At 45.0% G+C, this 27,091-nt stretch overlaps 1 protein-coding gene across 1 annotated transcript; it reads right to left on the bottom strand.

The window, feature by feature from the left end:
* Positions 1 to 67: 67 nt before the first annotated feature.
* LOC142576084 (superoxide dismutase [Cu-Zn]-like) lies at positions 68 to 26,466 on the bottom strand. Its single transcript, XM_075686025.1, has 6 exons — positions 26,275 to 26,466; positions 23,788 to 23,930; positions 22,386 to 22,485; positions 10,040 to 10,109; positions 6,411 to 6,525; positions 68 to 293 (listed from the first exon to the last, which is right to left on the bottom strand). Exons 2-6 carry the CDS (start codon positions 23,923 to 23,925, stop codon positions 174 to 176), a joined length of 543 nt encoding a protein of 180 aa, XP_075542140.1. The 5' UTR covers positions 23,926 to 23,930; positions 26,275 to 26,466; the 3' UTR covers positions 68 to 173.
* Between the last annotated feature and the right edge of the window lie 625 nt (positions 26,467 to 27,091).

Here is a 27,091-nt window from a genome sequence, read left to right as displayed (position 1 = left end):
CCTAGACGTAACGTAACTCTTCTAGTTCTTCGTCTCACGTTGTATTGTATGGAGTATTTGTTAAAAAATATAAAATTACTTCGTTTTTTTGTTATATATTGATTTTTGCTCCACACATCTTATACATCACAATAGCGAAAAACGTACCGAAAGATTATATGTATTTTATATTTTTATTTCTTGGATTGTGACGCAATCCCAATGACACAGCAAGCTAGGCGGCTTCCGGCGTTTCCTGTTTTCAGACTGTCATTGTTACTGCCAAGGCCGAGATCATCCGTGTCTGCGTGCACCTGAAAATATGTTCCAATAAAAAGAAAGTTAGCAGACTCTAGACTTTCAGTCGAGTTCTGGATAACATCTTGCACATAGCTAGTACTTCTTCGTTTTAGCAAAAGAAGCGCCATATAGGCGGCCCTCGAAAGTGTCATTAGCCATGACCAGTTGGGCCGCATACAAGAGGCTCATGCCTGCAAACCGCATGTATGCTGCAGTGACAGAAATGGCGCCATAAATAATCGTCACAGCAAGTCACGCATCTCACTCTCCCTTCCCGCAACCTTCAATGCCACGGATGCCACCAGTATGACCTCCTGTCCCACTCCCTCCCCGCGACAATCACAGCCACTTACGTGGCCGTCGGCGGTGACCGCTATCGTCCCCTCTCCCTCCGTTTTCTGGCGCTGCAGCACACGGAGCAAACTTGAGAGGAAACGTGAGCGCGTTAGAACGTGACACGAGGAAGAGAAAAGAAGAAAGATGCTTGAGACGGGAAAGAGGGGAGCGGAGGGAGTGTAGAAAGAGACCGCGTTCAGATCTGGTGCGCGTTGTCGAGCTTTGTTGTGTTCGGGAGCGCTCGTGGTATACAGTGTCAAGGCATTTTTGTGAAATACAATGCAGATTGCTAATTACGTAATTGGTCTTAATTGAGTAATCAACTGCTGAAAACAATTTAATTCCATGAAGAGTGTCAATGAGGAAATTGTAGAGCAGCATGAAAAATCCCGATGCAGCTTTATGTTGCTCAATACGTGCCGCATAAAATTGTTTTTCCAAGCAAGAAAGAAGCCCGCGACCCCACGAAAAATTGCCGCGCGACAAACCGCTCGAGGCACTTCGCGCGTATTCGCGGCTTCTTTCACGCTCGGAAAAACACTTTTATGTAGCACGTATTGACCAACAGAACGCTGTATCGGGAGTTTTTCATGCTGCTCTACAATTTTCTCCTTGACGCTTTCCTTCTAAAATTAGATTTGAGAAGTTCATATAATACAATTAAGACTATTTATGTAATTAGGTGGAATACAAAATACATGCGACCGCAAACAACAGTGCGTTCGATCTTTCCAGCTACGTGGTATTTGCATATCTTAAAGTTTGGCTCAAGTTACGTGGGACACCCGTTATATGCAGGACAAGAAACTGTTGCCATTCAGACATACAGGGCGTCTCTGCTAACGTTCGCGAAGCTGTTCAACCAGAAAAAGAAAGGATTTAAAAAAGACACGATGCAAGATACGATTTTAATATCTGCGATGCTTGGTCGTCAGTTTTCTAACGGCCGAGCACCGTATAGGTCTTGTAATTGTACCTTGCACCGTGTTTTTCGAATCTTATTTTTCGTCGAACAGCTTGGCTAACGTTAGCTGGGACGCGCTGTATACGTATATACAAAGTCATTTACCAACGAAACGAAACTGCGTCTAATTGATATACGGTAAGTATCCACGCTCGCTGCAAATTTAAAGGAGAGTCTGCAGATAGATAAACCAACTAAGATAATCATATCCCATGTACCTACTCGGCTCACATGCACGTGTTTGTGGTGTGCATACGAAGTTAGATCGCTGCAATAAATACCATGTAAAAAAATACGCGTTTGTGGTGCAGTGGTTACAGTGCTCGCCTGTCCCTCCTCGGCAGTCCTCGGTTCCTATACCATTTGTCTGGTGTGCAAGTTACGTGAAATACCACGGTGTGCAGATCTACTACACGTTGTGGTCTCGCGATGGCGCCACTGTGTTGTTTAAAAAAATAAACCACTGTCGCACCCAATTTTCTTTAAAAAAACAGCCGCTTACAACACTAGGGACTGCCCACATTTGGGCGGCATATTAAGCACCGTTGTTTTGAACGTTTGTACCATATACAAATGACCCATTTACCCGGCAGCCCCAATGGGAAGCGTCGTTATAATAAACTCTTGTACTACATAAATAAGTACCATTTACACGGCTGCCCACTTCGCAAGTGTCATTTTTTTAAAACTCTCGTACCACATATGAAACTCCGGCTAGCCAAACTGCCGGCCTGATTGCGGGCCGCGTTACTAGGTCCCGTTATACTGTTAGCAACGTATACACCGGCCACGCAGTAAGGGCCGTTATTCTGAACAATTGTTATGGATAGTCACTGATAATTATAAGCAGGATTTGACATACAGTGCACCGAGTGCTCCGCCTGAACTCATTTTCTGCGACAGCGGTATAGGCTCTTCGAGGACAACTTTATTTGCCATACACAGAACGGTCGTCTTCGTCCGCTACCATATTGCCTGTGGTGGCCTCCGAAACACTTACTCCGACGCCAGCGCTCCAGAGTTTCCATGGTGCACTAAAGCCCGCACAAATACACTAGCGCGAAAGTTTAGCGATAGTGCAGTGTTTAGGGATTCCGCCTGCTAAATTCACACTGCCGCAGGGGCATAAGTTTCATTCCTACAGTGCGAGTGGTGGCAAAGCTTGGCGAGGATAAACATGGTGAAGCGGCACGTCGACAAGGACGACACCGTAACAAAAAATACGGACTTCATTTTGCAAACTTCGTTTTGAAGTTCTTAATACAGTCTTACCCGCCGTGGTTGCTCAGTGGCTATGGTGTTGGGCTGCTGAGCACGAGGTCGCGGGATCGAATCCCGGCCACGGCGGCCGCACTTCGATGGGGGCGAAATGCGAAAACACCCGTGTGCTTAGATTTAGGTGCACGTTAAAGAAACCCAGGTGGTCAAAATTTCCGGAGTCCTCCACTACGGCGTGCCTCATAATCAGAAAGTGGTTTTGGCACGTAAAACCCCAAATATTATTATTATTATTAATACAGTCGTAGTAAGAAGAAAACACTTAAAATGATCATATAGCGCCGAATAATTGCTGCAGATATGGCGACCATGGCTCTCTTTCATTAAAAATGCGCAAGTATGCGCTCAAACAGCACTACTATACCTTATAGGTATGTCAATGCGAAAGCATTATACGCGTATGTCCCATGAGGCAGAAAAGCCGGCGCTGCCCGCAACGAGGGGTACCAACAATCAATGCGACGTCATGAGTGTCCTGTATGATCTCATTAGTAATACAAAAAATAGTAAGTGGCATAACAGCGTTAATTAGTAATAATTATGGGTAATTCGTGTAAATTAAAGTGAAAAAGGGAATTAGGGGGAATTAGAGTGAGATAAAGTAAATTAAAGTAAGAACAAGTTAGAGTAAGGTGACTTAAGGTGGAGTAAAGTGAATTAAGGTGACGTGAATCAAGGTTAATTAAGGTAAATTAAAGTGAATTAGAGTGGATTAAGGTGAAATAAGGGGGATTAAGGTGGATTAAGGTGGATCCAAATTAGTTCAAGGTGGTTTAAGGTAGAGTTGTGAAGGACACGTGACAATGTATGACGTCACGTATCATGGGCGTAACCAACTAGAGAAGCCATAATGCTTTCGCATTCAAATCACGTAAGTATGCTTTTTACTAATTTCCCTATTTTTCTCTCATTTTTTTTGTTTTTTTGAGACACAATGGTTCGAAACAGGATTATTTCTCTAATGTCTTTTTGTGCATGGGAACACAGGGTGCGGTCAAGTATTTCGTCCTTTCAATTAAAATAACCTTGTCTTAACAAGGCCAGGTTTTAAAAATACCGTCGGGGCACTTGTCCCTTCTTGTCTCGCCTTCCTTTAGTCCCCTCTACTGCACTTCACCGTAGTCAAATATGCACCACCGACTGACCGACAGTCCTCTTCTTAAAACTTCGAGCTTGCAAGGGAAACTTAAGTCACTGCGACATAATCTACTTTTCTGAGACGAACACAGGTCAGCTCGAACAACAATATAGCTATACGCTAGGAATTTCTCACCTGGTCGGAGCCGTGCATTTCAATTTCGCATACAACTATCAGCCGTTACAGTGAAAAATTGCTGCCGTGTATTAACTTGCATTTAGAAAATTAGGACAATAGCTGTTCTCTGTTCGCTCAGCAGCCTACTATATACGCACGCAACATTCGATGCTTCATGTTTTATTAAAATGGCAGTGAATCTCAAGAATTTTAGATGCTGCTCTTGAAAATGTAACGAATTGTCCTTCCTCTCAGATCGGTGCATCTTCACAATTTGCAGATAGCTGTTTACCGAGAACGTCAGTGCTCATGCGCACAACGCTCGGTCGTTCCGGTAGCACATGCTAGAACGCTGTCATCACTATGTACTCTAAATAGGAGATTGAGCGGAGCTTGCGTGAACGTCCGCAATCGGATTCATCGTCGTTTTGCAAAACTAACCGCGCGTCGCTGGCGTCTTTGTCGGGGGACGCGCTTATCAAAAAAAAAAAAAAAACAAGATTGGGCCGAACCATTTATTGCCAGACTCCGCGTCCAGAAACATATTCTTGAATTTGGAATTCGCCTCAGAGAAACTCGAAGGAGCTGGCAACTCGCGCTTCTGCCACTTGGACGCAGACTCGAACGACCTAGCTTGACGCTTACGAGCGGCCTATACAGTCCGCGACCTTCATCGGTAGCTTGCGCTCGACGCCGACGAGTAGACTCTGGCATCTGCTCTCGCTGACGTTCTTCGGAAGCAAGGTCACTGGCCGTATTCTCCTCTTTCGCACGGGCACGTTGTCGTTGGTTATAGTCGCGTCTCTGCTGTGCAAGTTCGCTGTGGAACTTTGCTGTGCAAATGCAAATTCAAGGCAGCTCATTGCTGTGCCTCAATGCTTGAACTGTGAGCGGAGAAGACGCTAAGTTACACCTGTAGTGTCTCGTAGCTCGAAACGCGCCCATGCCGATATCACGACGATGGTATCAAGCATATGATAGCACTCTGCTAACCATATATCCACATACCGAAGGGTTTCTGCGAAAATTTTAGCTAATATTAAGAAACAGCCGTTTTGAAATAAACAGACGGTTCCTTCGTAGGCACGCCGTCAGTGATGGCGACCATGGGATGAAAGGTGACACGCGGTAATTAGTCGCTAATAACAAAAATCTATTAATTACCTCTGAAATTTTCAATGTCAGTGGAGTCATCGCGATTGGGAAATTGAAGCGATCTGTCCGTATGCGCCATATCAACTTTTCGATGTAAAAAACAAAAATTCGATTACCTGCGGAACTGTGGCACGACGAATTTCGGCTATCAGAGTGCGCGGAACGGAAATTAATAGGCTGCAGCGAGCGCAAAGCCGCGTTCTTGAAGTGACATTCTGCTTATGTCACCCAGCGGCGAGCAGCCAGCGCGGTGCGACAGCGAGGAGCACTGAGCCACACTGTAAGTAAACACTTGGCACAAGTAAAATGGGATGCGTTCTTGCGTGCGTGTGTGTGCGAGAGAGAGAGAGAGAGCTAGAGATAGAGATAAAGATAGACAGATACTCCCAAGTCAATGGTAGCGCGCACACACACAAACAGGCATGTTTGGCAAACGACAAAAGTGGCGAAAACCGTGCTGTCTGCTGCTATATGGCACACAATGGCGCATGCATAGTGTTTCCGAAACAGCACGCAATCGTTGCCGCTGTCGTTTCTCACGATCGGCCTAAGATACGTGGGGCACCAATAGGTAGCAGTACCATGTGCGGCCAAGCGATATGGGTAATGGGCACGTAACGTGCTATCTCGAACACACAACCACGCTCAGGCGTCGTCTGCCTGCAGCCCTCAATCGTTCCAGGTAAGTGGGCGGCGTTCTTTACCGTGATTTCACTATTTTTTATGGCATACTCTATCAACAATTAAAATGTAGCATTATCAATACAAATACGTGATCTTAAGGAACCCCACGGGTACTCGTAGAAAAATGTTTACGCTCCATGTTTCTTTGCTTTATATTAAGTTTTCTTTAAACTTTATGAGGGTTTCATCTCAGCATTGAGTATACCGCTTGAGGAACTGCGGTTTGCAGGGTCTATACCAATACCATGTATGTTAAAGATCATCATACCTTGCTGGTGAAGCAGCGCACTGACACGGACACGGTGAAGACACACAAGACGACACTCGCAGCGAGTGTCGTCTTGTGTGTCTTCACAATGTCCGTGTCAGTGCGCTGCTTCACCAGCAAGGTATGATGATTACTTACCAACTAGCCCAACTTTCCACATTACTGAATGTTAAAAAATGACTGCTTCTCACCACAACCGCGCGGCCAATGATGGAGTTCTCGCCGTTTAGAGTCAGAAGATGGTCCGTCAGATTAACTACTGCGATACCACAGTCTGCTACGATGTTTCCCAGGTCTCCTACATGACTGGAATGAACCCGGCCATGCCGGCATTACCATAAGTAAAAAAAAAAAGTTTTGGTGTCTAAGGTACCAACGCAAAGCATGGGCTATATGACGGACACCATATTGAGCGGCTCCAGATTAATTTCTACAATGTGCTCGTTCATTAGCGTACATCTAAAGCTAAGCACATAATGACTTTTGCATTGCGCCCCATCTCAATGCAACCGTTGGGAACCGAACGCGCTACATCGTGCCCAGCAGCAGAATGCCATAGCCACTGAGGCACCGCGGCGGGTAATAGCGGGACTACAGCCGAGTACATTGTAAAGCTGGATCCACGTGATGAACGTGATGACGGAGAAATAAGTTACGTGACGTATGCCGTGCATTGATTCCCTTGGCAGCTTGTATTCACAACAAAGAGGAGAACAGAAATGGACAACGCGAACGAATCAAGCCCAGACTCGCTCTTCAACACATGTATGCAAGCTCGTAGGGATCCTGCGTTCCTTCACCCTCGGCCATCAAGCTAACAGCGCGAGCTACACGTTTGTTGCAAGCGTTTCAAACGACTTGAACTGAGGATGAGTGCTGTGATACTAATAAGGCATCTCGACCTCAGTATTTTGGTATTTCTAGCCGTAGAACCCAATGGTGATTTGGCTTGCGGCCATATATCATGAATTCCTTTGTGTGGATCTAATGAACGCTGCGGGAAAGGCTGACGTACACGACTCCGTGATATGAAATCCACAAACTCAAATCCTCATTCAATCCATCGTGTGAATCCAGCTTCAGCGATGACGACGTCTATTATTATGGGCTATTATATGGGACCAGTATGGCGTAAACAGGCTCTTAATGTGGTAGTGCTCCTAAGGAAAGTGCCTCTGAATGAAGCACACCTGTCTTTTACAGGGTGTTTTTTTAGATGCATTAAATTTTTTTTTAAATATTGCCTATGGGAAATGGCACAATTCTAACCCTCGATTTGATTTACTCGATGAGGAACTCGTTACTTCTACGAGAAATGAAAATGTTCAACTGAATAATCAACGTAATTACGTTAATTTACTTTTAATTATTTACTCTACGCCCCATATATGAATGTACGAATTACAGCCGCTGAGTTCGCACGGAGTATCCACTTGGAACGAATTCTCTGGACAGCACCAGTTCCGAGATATTAATTTTCAAGGTGTCCGTCGAAATGCACTGGCGTTCCAGTTATCTTTTTAAAGAAATCGCTGTTTTGCGCATTGAAGCACAAAAGTAACTGGAACGCTAATGCATTTCGACGGACACCTTGAAAATTAATATCTCGGAACTGGTGCTGTCCAGAGAATTCGTCCCAAGTGGATACTCCGTGCGAACTCAGCGGCTGTAATTCGTACATTCATATATGGGGCGTAGAGTAAATAATTAAAAGTGAATTAACGTAATTACGTTGATTATTCAGTTGAACATTTTCATTTCTCGTAGAAGTAACGAGTTCCTCATCCAGTAATTTAGATCGCTCTCTGTCACAGGCGAAAAAGTTGGTGCAACTAAAAACAGAAAAAGAAGCCACCCTGTGTACATTGAGGACTGTGGGAAAAGAAACGTGCTTTGAAATATTTCTTGTGTTCGCCTGTCATTTGGCCTTGCGACAGTACAAGCAGGCTTGCTTGCCTCCGAGACGTAGTACCAGTTATCTGTAGTTAAAGTCAGTCAGCTCTACTCTTCCTTCAGTGCACGCAGGGCGTGCGCTTTTTGCAGCATTCGGAAGTATGTACCAGCAGAAAAAGAGAGAGAGCTGCCTGTTGAGTTCAGAGATCACTTAAAACAGTGCTAACAGCTGTGCTGTGGTTCAGATTATTCATATTAGTATTGTTTAAACGAGCCCCGATGCACCCAGCTCCTATCGGATAGCATTCTCGAGTCAGTCAAGTCAAGTTACAACTTCAGCGCTACCATGCCTGGCTCTTTGTTTCTTTTGCTGCAGTCAGTTACAGGACACGTCGTTGACGTCGTCACGGCTACGACGCAGCGTGAGCCAAAGCACAAAAGGTTAACAGTGCCGATCGGAGGCAGCGTCATTGTCTTGGTAATGGCGGTCGCGTATGCCAGAAGTATTGGCCATGACGGCCGTGAAATGTCTGTATAGTCTTGTACTTCATGTTAAATTGTCTAGCTCTCATTATACATTATATTTACCCTGAGTGATTTATTCTGCGCGACATTCTGCTATGGCAGCTGGCATAGCAAACTTTAAAGTACACACGGAAAGAATCCACAACAACGCTTTGCTCAAAAGAGCGCATTCGTGCGGCCCCCAGGGCTCCAACGACTGCATGTACTGACGTCAGGGATTAACGCGCAGGCCTCATCCTATGTAGGCTATGTTCCGACAGCATCATTAGCGTGCTGCAAACGCAAGACACAATAAAGACCATCGGGCTATGCCGGCATGGCGAATCGCCCTCTGGCCCCTTGCGCCACAGTATACACGCGGAATGCGATGTGATCGCTTTGCGTTATTTGCTATGTGCAACTCAAAGAAAGTTATAACCGGTTTATTTATGAGGTTCAAAGAGCGCGCCTAGTTCGAGAAACAGGGAGCTGTCAAATTTTTCGTGTCTCGGCGTTCCGACGTTGTAGTTAACCAATAATGAAATACTAACTAGCCCTACTGTCCATCCTAGGGAGAACACAAGCCGGGGGGGGGGGGGGGGAAGCTGCACATCATAGCGAGAGAGAAACTTCTGCATTTATCAATACTATACTGCCCTGCATGGAACTTGATTAGCCGGCACGTCCGTGCGAAAAAACCAATCACTGGATAGAACTCGTGTTCATTTGTCTCCCTGGTTCCTAGCTAGGCGTCGCGCGCGGATGGCACGCCATTGCTCTCGCATAACCGTCGGAGAAAAACGTTAGCTCACCGCAGCGGTCAGTCCCTGTGCCGTACGCGTAGCCTCAGCCACGACATCTATAATGCCTATTTATCCCTCTCATGCTCCTAGCTCTACCAGTACATCAGCCTTATTTCCTACGGCGGTGAGGAGTGCTGGCAGTGTTCTTTGCAATCGCAACACGTGCTTTACAGGTGCAGAAGTATTTCTTTCCCATGATTATTGAACATGAGCGCCACCCCGCCTATTAAAAGTAACGACTCATATTGCCATCGCCATCCGTTTTAATAAAACTTCACAATGCAAGAAATAGATAAGCGAGAGATTTATGTGCATACATTACGATATTACAACAGCACGAGGTCTCGAATTCAAGTGAGTCAGGACTTTAAATGTGCTTTCTTCTTCGTTCTCGAACGTAGCTTAAGGAAATGCACATTTACAATTCACCAGCACTGAATAGCCATTCTTCTACAATAAAAAACACGTCTCTTTCCTCAATACCTCAATGTATATTCAATTCAAATGTTCTTTTTTTTTTGTTTCTTTTCTGGACCGTAGCTAAACGTTGCCTAACCCGCTGTAAGATTTGTTAGTCAAACCTCTTCATTAGAACAAAACAGCAAAAAAAAATGCCTTACCGTTCTGTGGCATTCGGAGCACCGTGACTCGTCTTGTTTGGATTATAGTGGGAGCCCGTCGACGAGCAGCCTGCGAGCAGAATTGAAACTAAATAAGCTACAAAACTTGGCAACGATTACAGGACGGGAGAAATCTTGAACGTGCGGCATGTTTGCAAATGTGTATTGGAAGGTAGCTCGAGGAGCAAGCTATGTGTATGGATTCGGAGCAAAACAGTCAGCTACACTCAATACTAGGGTATACAAGACATTCAAATACACTGGCATATCCACATGGAAAATTTTCGGCCCTGTTACCAAGAAGAAAAAAACAAATATTTGTTACTGACTTGGTTGAAATAGAAACATGTATTAGCACGTTTCGTACACGCCTAGTTAACGTTACGAAACATACCTAAAGGTAAGGTGGGCTAGAAGCTGTTGCAAAAATAATTTCAGTTGAAGAAGCGGCATTAGAGTGAGAGTGCATTTTTTTTCTTTATATATTCGGCATCCATATACAAAGATAACGGCAAGAAGTATCTTCTTTTTTGCTAGGAATACAGCAGCAATAAATTTGCAGACTTAATGAATTCCTCCTGCTGTGAAATCATTTACTGCAGCAACAGTTACACCCCGAACTTCCCGAAAAGTCCCCGATTGTGGGCAAAGTCTCTAGAACCCTGTACATAGCTAGAAACTGTATGCAATAATGATTACGATGAGATAATCACAACGACGTCGACGGCCTGGCGACGAAATTTCGTTGAATAACGTCAAAGACAGCCAAAATCAGTCACCCAAAAGGAAATCTGGGAAGGACTGCTTCATTGAAAACCGTTCTAATAAGGACTAACTGCAGCATCGCACAGCAGCTATGCCACGTGCGAGTATTCTAACATCGATGTCTTGATTACGTCTTATAGCGCTAGGTTACCACAGCAGACGCGATCATCCTTCGAAGAACTTAATCGGTTTTAAGATAAATGTATATACAGAGCATTTTTTTTATTTTTTACTCCGGACACTTAGAAAAGAAGCCTACGAAATTTACTCGAATTACGTCACTACATATGAATTATCAGCCCGGGTGGACGTCATATTCAAGAAAAACTAAAGTAATTCATCAACTAAATAAACTAAATACATGAACAAAGTTCTTAGTTACAAACTTTAAGGATCATGTTTACACTGTAAAGTTGAATGGAATTGTCATATAAGTGCAATTACGTGTTCCTACATTTCAAGTTAGCAATGTATAGACCAAAACAACTGGCGTCAAATCATTCGTCCAATTTACCTGATTACGCACGCCGCGCCGCGAAGCTCGGATCCCTCTATAACACCCCTTGTGAAGTAGAAGTGTAGCGAACACTGAAGCTGCGGTCGCAGTTTCCTCTTCCCACGAGCTGATTCCGATTAACGTCAACCCAGCGCACGGAACAAGGGCACTTTTTCGCCCCCATAGAAAACCGGCGGATGGAGACATGTGGACTATAGCTCGCCGACCGCTGCAGTCACTGCCGACGACGCTCGCGATCTGGCCACAGCTTGTCATAGTGCGCTTATTTTAAAGCGAAGCTTTCTTTGCCTCTTCTCCCGACTTCCCGGGCGGTGCTGCTGCTGTTACGGTCTTGTCGCGCGTTCCGCTGGGTTTCTTGCAAAACCACACGGTGGCGCTCGCCTCCGCGCATCGCGGCCGGCGCCGCCGCGGCAGCGCTTCACAGTTTGTGCGTACGGCGTGTGCTGTGCTTGGTTCCCCATGCCACAGAAACGCAGGTGCTCGGCTGTGGACGATGATGTAAACGTTACGACCGCCCATAGCCTGAAGAGAGCGCGTGGAGCTGGCGTCTCAACAGCGTGCTGGTCCCGCGTGCAGAAGGAGTACGAAAACACGCGCTAGCAAAATAGCTCCAAAGCTTGCACTTAGCGTCGAGGACACCCAGGCCCGAAAAAGGCGTTGCGCGGAACAGGATCGTCTTCGCTACGCAGCGAAACGTAGTGAGACCGAGAATGTAGGTATACAGTGTATATATTCAATTACAATAAATAATTGAATTACGTAGAACGCCATAATTCAATTAAAGTTTCATACTTCTGCCACGATGCTAGCGCTATGTGAGGCAATCCTCAACGCTCTCAAAGATTATGAGCAATGACGCACAAGAGCGTCTCAAGCAAACACGTCTCCTTCTGTGTTCTGTGGACTACGCAGACAAACAGCAGTGGCGCACGCAAGGTAGCGTTTAACACCAACTCACCACTCTCGTACTGAAATAAACGTTGACGAAATTACATTCGCCGCCAACATCACCGCTAATTATTGTCAGTCAAAGCAAACAGCATACAAAGCTTCGCTTACATGGATTCCCACAGGGAGTGGGATCCGCATATTTCTTTTGACAGCAATAGTAACGCGGGTCTATGTAAATTGAGCTTCTTGGTGTGGTCGGCGCGAATAGCAAACGACACGTACTACGTGCACGCCAGCCGAGCTTCCTCGCTGATATGGTCGGTGTTTGTTTGTTTGTTTTCTGTGTGCGAGACGAAATGCCGTTGGATCGTTGCATGCCACCGCGCCAGCAGTTTATTATTGGGCGCTACTTTACGGAACAGGTGCACGTTGGACATAATTCTGTCCTATTAATTACTATTTCATGTGAAAAACACACTGTAGCCGATTTATATGCCGCCGTTAGCGGCGACGGAAACGATCGCCGCGGCTGGGTGATGGTAAGGTATACGGGCCTTATGGCGACGCCGGCTCTGGAGGTCCGCGCGATGTGCGCTTTTGACCGCGGCTGTCTGATCGCTCCGGCCATCGTACAACGATATCCGAAGAATTGGTCGTTCGTCGGGCGTCCGATCTGACGCCCCATTTGGTCAAAACTTTTTCGAAATCGTTTGAGTGGTTGTTGGAACGACAAGCCAAGTACCTGATCATACCGCGTGTCTCCTGCTCTTACGGGTAAACCATCGCCGAAATCGCGCTCTCATTCGGTGCTTGCGGAAATGACCAACCCTGCACATTTTTATTTCGCGCGCGGAAATCCATTGTCCTTCACAACGTTGTGGAACGCTAAGTAAAGGCACTCCTAGGGCTGTCCGCAGCACGGGGCTCGCTCGCGATCACGGCACGGTCCTTCGTCTTCCTCGTGAGTCGGCACATGCACAGGGGCGCGTCTGCTTCATTACAGCACATTCAGGCGCGTTTATGTCTTCCACACCCGAAATAACGCGCCTAAACCGTGAAGCCTGCGTGTGCGAACGTGTGCTAGGCTATTTAGACTGCTAATGTGACGTTATTTGAGGTGCAGCTGCTCGCTCCACCTACATTCAAGGAGAATCCTAATCTAGCCTTCTAACAGTGCGGTAAAAAATTGTAATGACACCCTACAAGCGCTCATAAGCACCCTTGTTGGCTAATGAACGTGACACAAAATAGCGCAGAAGATTAACTGTTGCGAAATGTTGGGCATAATCGGTTAGCTAGTATCGCAATCCAACGTTTGACTTTTAATGAGGCGACCCATATCTTGCGATGGCTTTTATCAACAGGAAACCTATGAAAACTTCAGCCTCTTGCGTGTTTCGGCGACACCCAGGTTAAGAGTCCTCGGTTGAGAAATGTTTAAGAAGATCGAAGATGGCCATTAAAAACGAAGATATTTAAATGGCGCTAAATTATTAACGGGTATAACTAAGCGCGTCCCGTAGATTTTAGTACCGATGAGGGCAAACATATTTGCATCATATTTGAACTCCAAGAGAACAGGTTGAAAACATTTGAAAACCATGCTCTTCACAGACGTAGGCAGAAAATAAGTCGACTTTGGCCGATATTATGCATTGTTCCGCTTTCGCCATTTTTTCCATATCTTAGCCATACTCCGTGATAATTAGTTAGAATTAATGCGATTCACCTACAGCATATTGCTAAATAGATTTAGAGCCGTACCAAGCTTTTTTAGAGAGCTAACTAAAATGCGGTTTCGTCAAAATCCGCAAACAGCGCATCTGACTCATCGGGTGGTTCTATATCTTTTCATAAAGACATAAAGACAAATCTTTTCCTCGCATACCAAAGATTGATTTCGTTGTGCATGGCACTCAGGCAGTAGTAATATATATATATATATATATATATATATATATATATATATATATATATATATATATATATATATATATATATATATATATATATATATATATATATATATATATATTATTAACTCTCTCAAGGTTACATCAGCAACAAAGAAGAGAGGATGCAAGGCAAAAAGCTGCGTTGTTGCAACTTGAGAGGCACCCTACGCCCTCTGCCGGGGTGCATAGCCCAGCAGCTGATCACAACAGCAGTGGAAGAGCGCACTCACAAACCCAAAAGAAATACAGCCACAAAAATATCTACATCTGACATTTGCGTGAAGTTACGCCTCTGCTATCACATGGACTTCATTTGACAAAAACTACTCCACATATTCTATGCACAGGAAACTCATTTACAATCAACCGAGATACAATGCAAGTAAAATGAATGTACACGAAGCTATATATATGTTCTAATCACGAACTATATCCATTCAAACATGGGAATATGTTTGGCTAATTTAGGGCGTGAAGTCTCTTCAAGTATGATGTTGTTCTTTTGCAGAATATTGAGATAATGTGATAAATTACATGCCAGTGACTGCTTACCATATGTTGTGCGGCAGAAAGGCGCACTCCATGACATTTTGTTCCGTGTATTGTAGGATAGAATCGAACGAGTCAGGTTGAGACTTTATAAAAGGAACTCATTCTTCGTGGAAACAGCGTTTTTATACATAGAGATCAACTTGAAAGGGAATAACTCTGATATTGTAATGATATTAAACCTTGCAAAGTAGGAACCCGCATGAGTACACCACGGTACATTAGCTATTATTCTAATTGCTCGTTTTTGAGCAATTAGAATTTTCATTTGGTTCTGCTTGGTTGTTGTCCCCCAGACCATGAGACAATAAGTTATATGTGGCAATATAAATGCATTGTAAATTAATAGTTTCACTTCAGGGGGAAGTGTGTGCCTCTGGCGACATACGATGTCATTAATCCTGTTTATTTTAGTGCAGCTATTCTCAATATGTTTATCCCAATTAAGAGACCCGGTCAAAGCAACACCAAGACATTTCACAACTGGCACCACCGCAATTTTTTTGTTTGCTAACCAAAGGTCGAGATTTGCACGCACCGTTCTGTTTTCAGTTCGGAATAATATTGCTTTCGTCTTGGTAATGTTTACTTGTAGGAAATTCTTAAAGGACCATTGACGCAGGAATTCTAAGAACTGATTGCCGAGTGCTAGTAGGTCAGTTTCTGTATTACTTGAGGCAAGCATTGTGAGGTCGTCTGCATACGCTATGATGTGTACAGGAAGAGGAGTAGAAAATATATCATTAATGTAGATATTAAATTATAGCGGCCCCAGAATGCTGGCTTGGGGTACACGAGAGAGGATAGGTTGTGAGTTTGATATAGCGTGATTAAGGGAGACCATTTGTTTACGATATTTCCAATATGATTGAAACCTATTGTATATAATATTTAGTTATATTAGAATATATAAGTCAAAATCAAAAGTGGTCATCGGACATGCCTTGTCGAACTTCTCTCAACAAACCCTGCACGTAGATTGCCCCTCGTGTTTGCGCAGAGCACCACCTACACCATTAACTATGTTAAGTAGACGAAGTAGCATCAAAGTATAAACGTGTAGTACGGACACGGCGAAGTCTGCAATGAAACATATTCAGAAGCAGGACGTGTCATAGGATGTCTATGCACTTGCTAACAATTTTCAAGTTCTCTTTATTAGTGGTGTTTATAGCAACAGCAAAGCGATCGATAGCAACAAAGGTCACTTGTACCTGTTCCCGAACAGAAAATGCAGGTGGCTTGAAGAGCGGTCGGTGGAGATTACTGTTCGATAAAGAACTGCGCTTTGCTGCTACGGGATCGGTAACGTTTCCATTAATCTATGCATTGCAATTTCGACTTCGTAATTGCAAGTATTACTAACACCTGCAACACGAACGCATCCCCCCCCCCAATTATTTAAACAGATTGGTAGCAGAGCGTAATTGCATCGTTGTTTCCCTTTGTGAGAAGCACACCTTGTCGAAGTGCCACGTCATTGTGTTCTTCTTTTTTTCAAGAGCTCAGACAACCTGTGATCAACAGAACAGTATAAAATCTGCAACGCTCGTGACACCATCCCATATTGTACAGGATAGCCGGTTCGGTTGTTCAAGATCAAGGTCGTAGGCCTTTTGAAAATGAAGCAAAGCCATAGCGGTGCACGAATGTGTAATATTAGAAAAAAATGTCATGCGGCTTTTTTGCTTGCTCTGTTTATCGTAGATGATTATTTCGGGGTGTAAATAACGTACCACAAAGCGACATCCTAAGCAGTACGCTCATGAAGTGCTTTATGCACGACAAAGTCAAAGTTATTAGTGGAAAGCCAGAAGTAAGCCAAACAAGCTAGATGTTACTTCGCATAGGCATGATTTCTCTAGGTGAAATGCAGGATGTAGACGTACTTAGCCGCATTTCGATGTGGGCAAAGTGCAAAAATGCCCGTGCACTGGGCACTGGGTGCAAGTTGAGGAACCCCAGACGGTCAAATATAATCCAGAATTCCTTACTATGGCGTGCCTTATAATTAGATTGTGGGTTTGGCGTGTAAAACTCCAGAATTTGATTCTCAGTCTGCTTTGCTTTGCTTTTAAAACAGTGGAACGAAAAACTAAAGCCATAAAAAGCATAGTCACCAACTATTGGTGACTATCGAATTCTTCAGTCTGATCTGTTGGCGTTTGCAGATTGGTGCAAAAATAAAGGTCTCAGCCTCAACGCTTTTAAGGCCAAAATTACGACCTTTACTCGCAAAACCGAAGGTATTCGTTTCTCTTATTTTGTGGACTCCTTTCCGCTTAATAGGGTTGCGGAGGTGAATAATCTAGGCATGTTCTTTTAATGCCTCGTCAAGCTTTTCCTCTCATACTCAACCCATTGCTAGGCGTGGCTTGCGCTCTCTAGGTTCTGTTTACCGCCTCGCACGCGAATTGAAATCTCACACTCCTTTCCTAATGTTGTATCAGGCTATATGTCTTCCCCAACTCGAATACGCACTGGTGGTGTGGAATGTGATTTCCAAATACCACAGTGATAGACCAGAAAGAGCTCAGAAAACGTTCGTAGTAATTTACCGCCATTGTTCTTGCGCTGGCATTGGTCTAATACGAAGTTCTTGTTGTCCTGAGTAATAAACAGTTACTGAATTCAATCCAAACAGATTTGCAATTAGTAGTGGTTAAAGGTCGGTCGTGTCTTCTTCGACAAACAATATTAGAAGAAATATATATGGCCGCACCACCGTGACTGCTCGTTGATCTATTGCAGTGTTCCAATTTATAGTTAGCGAAGCAATACAAATTTTTTTCGTCGTCAGATAAACCAAGTTTGTGTAATGGAAATTAGTGAAAACTAACTAGATAGCGATGCGAGGAAATTATCGATTGCTTCAAAGTGCTTACGAAGACTTCTCGCGTTAAAATGAATGATGGGATGAAATCCGCTTACAAAAGAATTCACTTGATGGGGTTTCAGTAGGGAAACCATAATTGTTTTGTCAATTGGTTAAACAATGAGCTCTAGTCTATTTTGGTTAGGTCAGTTTCGTGTAGAATGTGCAAACCTTCCTAGCCTTGATTTTGCAGTTGTCCGTGCAAAGGAACATCCAGTTCCTTTCTTTATTCAAAGTTAGGGCTTTGTAAAAGAGAGCCCTGTTAGATGGGGTCAGAGGCTCGTTTACAAAAACGGGAGCATTAAATGAGCCATAGAATCCAATGTCACTAAGTCAGAGTTTGGCTTTACGTGCTTTGCTCACGAAATCAGCTTTCTTAGTTCTGGAACAGAATAGAGGAATGATATTTTTCTTGTCATTAGCTCTGATTGGTACGCGATGAACAATGTCCAGATCGCTAGGCGATACGGGACAGCCAATTCTGTTCTCTACCGTTTTCATTATTGCGACACAGTCCTCTCCTTCGGAGCAGGCAACGCCCTTTACCTCGACATTGCCAATGAGAGAGTACTGTTCAAGCTCCTCCATCTTGCGAGTCAATGAGTGGTTCTGAGATTCAGTTGTTTGTTCTCAACAATTACGGTACCATTTTGGCTGCGTAGTTCTTCTACAAGTCCGTTCAAGTGTTCGGCACTTGTATTCAAGGCATCAACTTCTTTTTCTAGCTCGACTACATCAATCCCAGACTCCTTCATTCTTAGCAAGATCTTAGTAAAGACGAGTTCATGCGTGGTTTTAGCAATGTTGTTAATCTTTTTTTCCAGCTCCTCAATTTTTTTCGACAGTTCTGCATTCGTCGGCATGGCATGAGTATTAAACAGAGACTCGGGTACAAAAAAAAATGGTTGATGGCCGCAGCAGCAGTGGCAGAAAAAAAAGGAATAGGAGGAAAACTTAGGAATACTTGCGCAAACAGAGGATTCAGGCTTAGATATGGGTCATGCAATGCCGCTGCTACCAGTGAAGAGCAGGCGTCGATGTTGGCTTATTTATAGGGCGCGCCGCGATAGCAGCGATCTCAGTGGTGATTTTGCCGATGCCAGCAGCAGACCACGAAGTGGCTACGCAGTCGCAGATTTACCCCGTGTGGATGATTCAGCGCCGTCCAGGGACGCAAGGCGGAGGGATGGCACCAGTTTTTAGCGAAGGGCGGCACTTATTACAGACATCTGTGTACTGGTGTCGACGAGGGACTTGACTGATGTTGAATTCCAATGGCGGAGTCGGAGCAAGTTTTTTTGCTCGTTTCTGAACAAGTTTGTTCGAATGGCAGGGTGAGGGCGGGAGTAAGGTGTTCCAATGAGAGAGTCGGAGGGGATTCAGAGCGGGAGTCAGTCCGTGGAGCAGAAAAAGATGCTCCGCCAAAATCGGCGGAGTGGACCGGAACTCTGCGTGACGTATTTCCTTTACCACGTTTGTCTGCTAGGAGGCGCCACCGGTCACGACTCGCGAGGAAGCAAAAGCTGCTGCACGCTTGGCGAGACATCCATTCCGCCCTTTTAAAGAAAACAGCAGGTGAACGGCGCTGAAGAGACAAGTGACTGGTGCAGCGGTGCTGGGAGCAAACAGCGGAATGAAATGACAACACGCAAGGTATCCTGGGTAACTCGGTGATAGAACTTCCGCTTCCGCCTTGCTCCGGCGGCGCAGGTTGTGTTCCACTCGCGGATCTGGAGGCGTTGCTCTGGGCCAGAGTCGAGTGCTCGCTCGCGGAGTCCGCCGGCTGCTCCGACTCCGCCATTGGAATTCAACGTGAGACTCCATCCACCTCAACGTCTAATATACTTCCAAGGGCAGGCAATGGAATCAAAGGATTTACACGTCGGGTCGTTGATGCAGCGTCACCTTCGGGAGCTGCGCCGACTAGTTTTCCTGTGGCACGAACGCGGGCGAAGAAGAGCGGTGGGCCTGCGGCGAACGAGATCGACGACTTAGGGGCGATGGGGACCGGCTTGTTCGCAATGTCGTAGGTATTTTGTCGGTATTCGTAGATGAAGGACGCACAGAGAAACGGGGAACACCTTGATCTGTATGGTCGGACCGAAAGCTCCACCTAGGGGGCGGTTACCAACGATTGCGGCAATGACGAGCGGTATGTCCAACACGCGAGCAATTGAAACCAATCGGTCTATGGTGCGGTGTTCTCCAGTGGACCGGATTACGACGGCGAGTTCGAACCGCTGTAAACGGGGAAGTAGTGGTTGGGCAGGGCCGGTCCTGATTGGTAGCGGCATCATGAATGGGGCAGAGACGGGAGGCCTAGATTTGCCATCTCTTGTATGACAACGGCCTGTACAAGCGAGACAGAACATGTGTTGTCTGGACAATGCTGACGAGGACAGGCGGGAGACATGGCTTCGATTTCGCGACGAATTACCCGCGTCAAATTTTTTTGTCCAGACAGAGGAGGTCCACGTGGCTGTTCCTCACACGTAGAAGTCAAAGGTGTATTTGATAGCCTGTTGAAGTGCGGCGTAATGCGGTGACTCTTCATCATTTCAAAATTGCGGCACTCTAGATGATCGCTTCCAACGAGTCATAGTTCTTGCAGATAAGCAGGTTGAATGCGTCATCTACTATGCACTTCAATATGTGACCAACGTTGTTGGCCTCGTTCTCGTCTTTGTAAACTTTACGACAGAGCGTGAGTACATTTTGATTATCTTGTTTATCTTGATATCTTTATTCTGTCGACGTTTGAGCACGGGTCGATATCTCCTTTTTCGCTACCAGCTGATGGCCAAAAGGCTTACCAAAGAGATCTAGAAGCTTCTACTTGCAGACGTCCCAACTCGTTATGACGTGTTCGTGGGTTTCGTACCATGCTAGTGCTGTGTCTGGGAGGCAGAATATCACATTCGCTAACACTAGCGCTGGAACGCACCGATTATTTTCCCGTGCACGCTCGTACCAGAAAATCCAGTCTTCAACGTCCGTACCATCGATGCTATTGAAAGTCCCTGGGTCCCGCGGTTGGGACAACACGTCAGAGGTCAGAGTATGCGGCACCGGAGGTGGGCAATCGGTCATTGTGGCGCTTTGGCTGTCGATCATCGTGTCAGGGCTCACGCGGCGACCACTGCGGAGCTCCGTGTTAGTACCCCGCACCTCAACCAAAATGTTGCAAGGCGGAGGCAAGCACGAATGGTGTTTATGCAAGGCGAATGCTGAAGGCACCAGCTGACACTAGAACATGGAGGCCGAAGCGCCCCAGCAACAACAACAATTCGTCATGGTTTTTTGTCTGCACGTCCTGTTCTGTATCACAACAATATTTAATTCCAATAGTCAAGTATTGCACTAGTTAGATATAGAATTTAGGTATGGCTGAAGAATCTTAGCATCGTTATCTGTAACTATTTCACGAGAAAGTACGCAGTTGTCAGCGAAAAAATTAATATTAGAAGAAACTAGAAGAGGAAGGTCGTTAATGTAAATGAGAAAAAGAAGGGGCCTAATACGGAGCGTTGTGGGACTCCAGATTGAACAGGACATTGGTTAAAGCAATGTTCATTGGCTGCAACAAATTGGGAACGATATGAAAGGAAATCTTTGATCCACAAACCGTAAGACTACTATCAATATTAAGCTGATTAGGTTTATGAAATAGAAGTATGTGGGAGACCTTGTCGAACGCTTTGGAAAAATCGAAGTACGCACAGTCAGCTAAAGTAGAACGATCAAGAATGCAGTGTAGCTTATGCGCAAATGATATTCTCTGTCTGTCGCACGAAAATGATTTCCGAAAGCCATGTTGATTTCGTGAGAAAAAGGAGTTAGATTCAAGAAACGTGGTAAGGTTCGAGAATATGACGTGCTAGAGTTTGCAGCATGTGCTAGTAATGGAAATGGGCCGATAATTAAATGGTTAACTTTTATTGCCCGATTTGAAGATTAGAATCATCTTCGCAATTTTCCATTGAGCTGGAAGAGTTGATGTGTCAAGTGATTGCTTAAATATTGTTAGCGTGATTGAACTGTAAACACAAGTATTTTTCAAAAAAGATTGTAATCAATAGAATGAGATCCTGGGGACGAATGGTGCTCAAAGTTGTTCAAGAGTTTCGTAATTGCAGGCGTGTTGACAATAATGGGAGGCATGAATGGGTAACTGTAATGAAAAATGTCTGGAAGATGAGTGTTTGTAACTACTGAGAAATTTCTCGAAAAGGTGTCATTTAGAGTGGTAGCACATTGGTTAAGTGGAACGGAGTTGCCAGCTGTATCTACCAAAGGAATCGAGTTATCAAGACTGGACTTAATCATACACCAAAATTTTCGAACACTATATGTCAGAACTGACGGTAAGGTATTCGACATGAAATTATCTTTAGCTTCATTTCATGCTGCGATGTAAGTATCAAATTCATATTTGTAGGCTGTCGAGCGCTAGTTTGAGGATGATAATTTGGCCAAGCCATAGAGACTTCTTTTTTCGATTATAAAGCCGTTTCATATAGGTATTATACCATGCTGCTCGAGGATTAGACGTGGTAATAAATCATTAACACCGAGGCGAAATAATAGTGGTAGAAAGGCAGATATAATGACTTAATCTATAGACACTGTGGAAAACAACACAAGAGCGATACCACGGCTAAATATAATGGCATAGAATTAAGAGCGTATGAGTCATCTTTGAAACAGCACTATGATGTTCAACATAAGGATCTCAGCGTGTTTTGTGAGTGAGAATCTCATGCTACGGCGGAATAGGGGAATTATGTTACGAACCGTTCGACAAGTCGCCGTATTCGTGAACGTGAAAACCATGCTTCCCATCCGGTATGTTGGTTATGTTGCCAAAGACGGTCACATTCTTGCCTTCGGGATCCTGTGGGTGCGGAAGACGAGAAGCTGCTTTTAGTGGAAAGTTATTAGCCCGTGCATGTTAAACTGAACCTTCTTATTAAAATCACCTTCATCCAGCGGTTACCGTTTCATACACAGAAGTCATTTTCTGCCCGTCTATCTGTGCATATAAGTGTTTAAAGGGCCCCTCACCAGGTCTGGCCATTTTGAGCTGACAAGCGCAGAGCATACATTGCGTGATAACGATCAGCTCTGCAAAGTATTACATCGCTACGCGCCGCGGAAAGATATGAAATTTTAAACCGAACGCAGTTTTTCCTGCTCCTCGCGGCCGCCGTGCTCCAGGCCGGAGGATGACGTAGTCACGTCCGTGCGCCTACGTACTCGGGCCCGCAGTGTGACGTCACTCGTGATGACACGTGGCTTCGAGAATTATTCAATGCACCATCTGTTATTTGCGTGATCTGTTGCTTGAATTGACGAATTGAAATTTAGAGAACTGGTAAAACACACAAACGGAATGTTTGCTTTACTTCGCACCGAAGGAAGACAAATGTACTTCCGCTTCGTCTGCTTGATCCCACGGTCGTGCGGTGACGTGCGCAGGTACCGAAACAATGCCATTTTCTACCGTGTTCCAGCTCGTGCTCATGCTCTGCGATCCGCTTGTTATGCCTCAGTATTCGTGTAGCACTTAATTATACCCCTAGTCATGTTTCCTTGTGCACAGCACGCAAAATCGTGCGCTGCACGAAATACTAATAACAGCTGGCGCGCAACGCCGCCAGCGAAAGTGCGCATCGCCGAAAAAAAAAAGCGAGGCGAAAAAGAAAGTGAAGGCGGGGCCCGTGACGTATGTGTCACGCGATCCTCGAGGTCCGACATGGGAGAACGCAGGGAAGGAAGTTCGCTTGAAGAAGCTAGACGAGGCGAGTGGGGAAGAGAGAGTCTCGCTATATAGTGGAGCCCGCCTGCTGAAATCATGGATTCGCGGCACTGAAGTATTTATATCTCGGCTATTAATGGAGGGAGCCGATTCCAAAATTTTGCGGCAGAACGCTCCCTAGAGGACACGTAACAACTTCCAGCGTATAACCAAAATTTGCTATGGGGCCTGGTGAGGGGCCCTTTAAGAAAACAGCTGTATGCATGAACAACCGTCACGTCTTTAAGAATTGCTGTAGCCGCTGGACGAATAGATTGTATTTCCTAACATCGGATGCATTCTTTATGCGCTGTGTCATCTCGTTTTTCCTCACTTTGTCTGGAGGATTCCTTCTATTATATATTCTAAGTTGAAATCTTCCACTTCGTGGCAACTAACCTGGTGAAAAGTAACGTAACCGCTTGCATTGCCTACTAGAAACACGCAGATTGCATCCGTGACGTTTTCCTTCTTTTCGGAGGCTGCACCCAAAACTGTAGCTAAGAGTAACGATATCAGCAGAGGCTCCTTTTGCATGGCTTCTGGAAGGGAAAAAAAGCAAAGATTTAGTAAGCTAGAACGTTTGAAGTTTATTTTTTACAAGTGCGCTAAGAAGTTTCCTCGGTGTCGTAAAGTGATAGCATGAGTTTTCAGAGATCTGAATACCGCACGCGATGTGTATTAATGGTAAATTTTTCTTCTCACGTTGACGCGCATTTGATGATGTACTATCGCGAGCAATATGAGCGGGTACACGCGAGCGCGTGGCAAATAGCCTCGAGACCGAGTTAGAGCGATACGCAGACGGCGCTGTCGAAAACAGATGGTAAATGGGGACGCTCTTCCGCTAACTTTTGGCACTCCCACCTCGTTGGGAGTGCCAAAATCTGTCGTAAGCTGCCGTTGGTGGAAAACGACCGCTTACAACATTTCACTGGCCGCCGATGGCCGATAAGATGGTTACGTGCACAGTAACTTACAGCGAGTGTTTTTTAGTCATTTTTTTTTTGTGAGAGCACAGTTCTGAGGCGCCTGTTCCTGCGTTTAGCGTACGGTATTTTCACACATCCGCGCATAGGACTTGATGTATATCTTATGCAGCGCATCGTGTCACGCGTTCCAGACAGACGGACATATTTCCCAGGGAGGTAGCTCTCGAATTTTTACGTTTCAAGTCAGCACTGCTATTGGCCACGCTTCGGTGCACAAAGTTATCAGTAACCGCAATATCAAACAGCTTTGTCAATGTTCGCTGGCGATGCAAAGTTCCGCACTATGTGTAAAGAGACGCATAGTGAGAGATGCAGCAGTTATTTGAACAGCGCCCCCCTTTCCACTTTTTTTCCGACGGCGGCCACCGCGTATCGCCCATAGCAGGGTTCGAGGCTGTCTGACACGTGCTCCTGCCTTCCCGCTGATATTGCTCACGATAGTACAGAAATCCTCAGAAATTCGTGGGTCTCAGTTGCGGTATATTACAATGTTACTGAAAACGACGGCTCTTCGCGATTCCTGGCCAAGGTACCTTGCGAAAGCCAAAAGACAGGGTTGAGTTGCCTCAAATGTAGCACTGACCCGCCTCGGTGGCTTAGCGTCTGTGGCGCTGCGCTGCTAAGCACAAGTTCGTGGGTTTGAATCCCGGCCGCGGCGGCCGCATTTCAATAGGCGTGAAGTGCGAGAACGCCGGTGTATTTAGGTGCACTGTAAAGAACTCCAGCTGGTCGAAAATAAGCCGGAGTCCCCCACGACGGCGCGCGTCGTAATCAGATCTTAGTTCTGGCACGTATTTTTTTTTTCTAATGGAGCGCTGCAGGTTAGCGATAAAGATATCATCCCTCGTGGGCTAGCATCACATTATAGGTGGAATGTCGGCGAGACATCGGAGTGAGTGGCTGAAATTGAAATGTGTTTTTCTGATGCTAAGCCACCCGCCGTGGTTGCTTAGTGACTATGGTCTATGGTGGACTATGGACTATGGTGCTTAGTTGCTTAGTGACGCGACCTCGTGCTTAGTGACTAAGCACGAGGTCGCGGCATCAAATTCCGGCCACGGCGGATCGAAATGCGAAAACACCCGTGTACTTGGATTTAGGTGCACGTTTAAGAACGACAGGTGGTCCAAATTTCCGGAGTCCCTCACTACGACGTGCCTCATAATCAGATCGCGGTTTTTGTACGGAAAGTGCCATTATTTAATTTAATTTTTGGTGCTAAGCCTAACACTTAAACATGTCTTCGAACAAGGACAGATCCATCTTTGATCGAAAAAAAAAATAGTTTGCGCTCACAAGCTGCTTAACTGCTTGCATCAAATTACTGCCTAAGAAAGATTATTGACAGCTGCATTTCTCGTCATAAGCATTTTCTAAATTTCCAGTTATCACGCTGCTCCATTAACCTCGACATCGTTAATACGAACAAAACGGCACCTTCTTGGCTTCGCCGCTGTAAAGTAACATTTAGTTTCAATAACAAAAGCTAGGAATTCTTATTGCACGTAATTCCTTTAACATGCGCAAAGCAAACGGCCTTCCTGCTTACACTCCATATGCGCATCGCAGGAAAACATGAAAGCATAAAGCTAGGGTAAAACTTTAATATATGTTCGCAGGAGCAATATTGTATACCGCGCTATATGTAACAAATATTAAAATGCAATTTAATGCTAAACATTCAGCTCAGAAAACATCAGTTTAATTTTTTCTCCGCACTATGACCACTTTAGTATGAAAACACACACACGGGTTCCATGGCATTGCACCGTGACGATTATGGATCTGACTATTTGCTACTAGCGAAATCTTCACACGAGCAAAGTGTATTAATTTTAGGCTATACATCAGCAAATAGGGTTAAGTATTGTTTGAGTAAATGCGTTCAATTCACCTGAAGATTTTTACAGGCGGCCCTCCCGTCCACGTTCACGTAAAGGATTGATGCAGTCCTTCGTTCTCCAACACACACAGAAGTGTATTGCAAGAAATGTTCGTAGTGCGAACCAAAAAAATCAAAGTGACCTTTCTGGGTGCGGAAATGCGGTCTAACAGACGACAAGGCGAGCCGACAACGACCCGTGGAGTTGACATCTGCGTCACGAGAATTGTTATTTGACTGATTTAAAATGGCACATCTTGAGAGCTGGCCAGCCTTGAACATCAATATATTGACGTCACGTACTTTTGCAGTGATGGTAGGGTGCATCCGTTTCCATCCGTTCACGAATAGAGCTCAATTTTGGTACGAAGCTTCGGTACGCGGTGCATTACTGCAGCACCGCAGAGCCGCCATAGTCAAGGATTCAGGAAACATGGCCGAGATGTATTATAAGTTCAGCAATTACTAATAACGACGGTTCGCAAAATTGTTAGGACGATAACGAATGCGACAACTTTTTTTGTTCTGAAGTTGCATACTCAGCATTCTGAAAACGATACAACTTTAATTGACTGTTCTCCGAAAGGTCCGGCATAGAGCCCTGCAATTTTTAGCTATATTTGCCGTTTGGTTTTAAGTTGTGAGGGGGAGTGGCATAATATCAATGCTCCTGCGGGTGATTAGCAAACAGTGTCCTCTGTTGATGTTAGGTATAGAGGAGCACTCATCACACAGTTATCTATGGAAAAAGTTGCAGTTTTGCCCGAAAGGCAAAGCATCGATTGCAATAGCAAATTAGTGGATAGCTATACGAAGTAAGCATAGTAGC

The sequence above is a fragment of the Dermacentor variabilis genome, chromosome 1 (genome assembly GCF_050947875.1).
Source record: "Dermacentor variabilis isolate Ectoservices chromosome 1, ASM5094787v1, whole genome shotgun sequence".
Taxonomy (NCBI): domain Eukaryota; kingdom Metazoa; phylum Arthropoda; class Arachnida; order Ixodida; family Ixodidae; genus Dermacentor; species Dermacentor variabilis.
Note: the sequence above shows the minus strand (reverse complement) of the source record. Positions and strands in the feature narration are given on the sequence as shown.

Bases quoted from the DNA above. Each gene is read 5' to 3' on its own strand.
- LOC142576084 (XM_075686025.1), bottom strand. From the start codon at position 23,925: ATGCAAAAGGAGCCTCTGCTGATATCGTTACTCTTAGCTACAGTTTTG. The intron at 22,486-23,787 runs GTTAGTTGCCAC...CCGCACCCACAG, and splicing joins GTTACGTTACTTTTCACCAG to GATCCCGAAGGCAAGAATGT. The intron at 294-6,410 runs GTGAGAAGCAGT...ACATATTTTCAG, and splicing joins TCATTGGCCGCGCGGTTGTG to GTGCACGCAGACACGGATGA.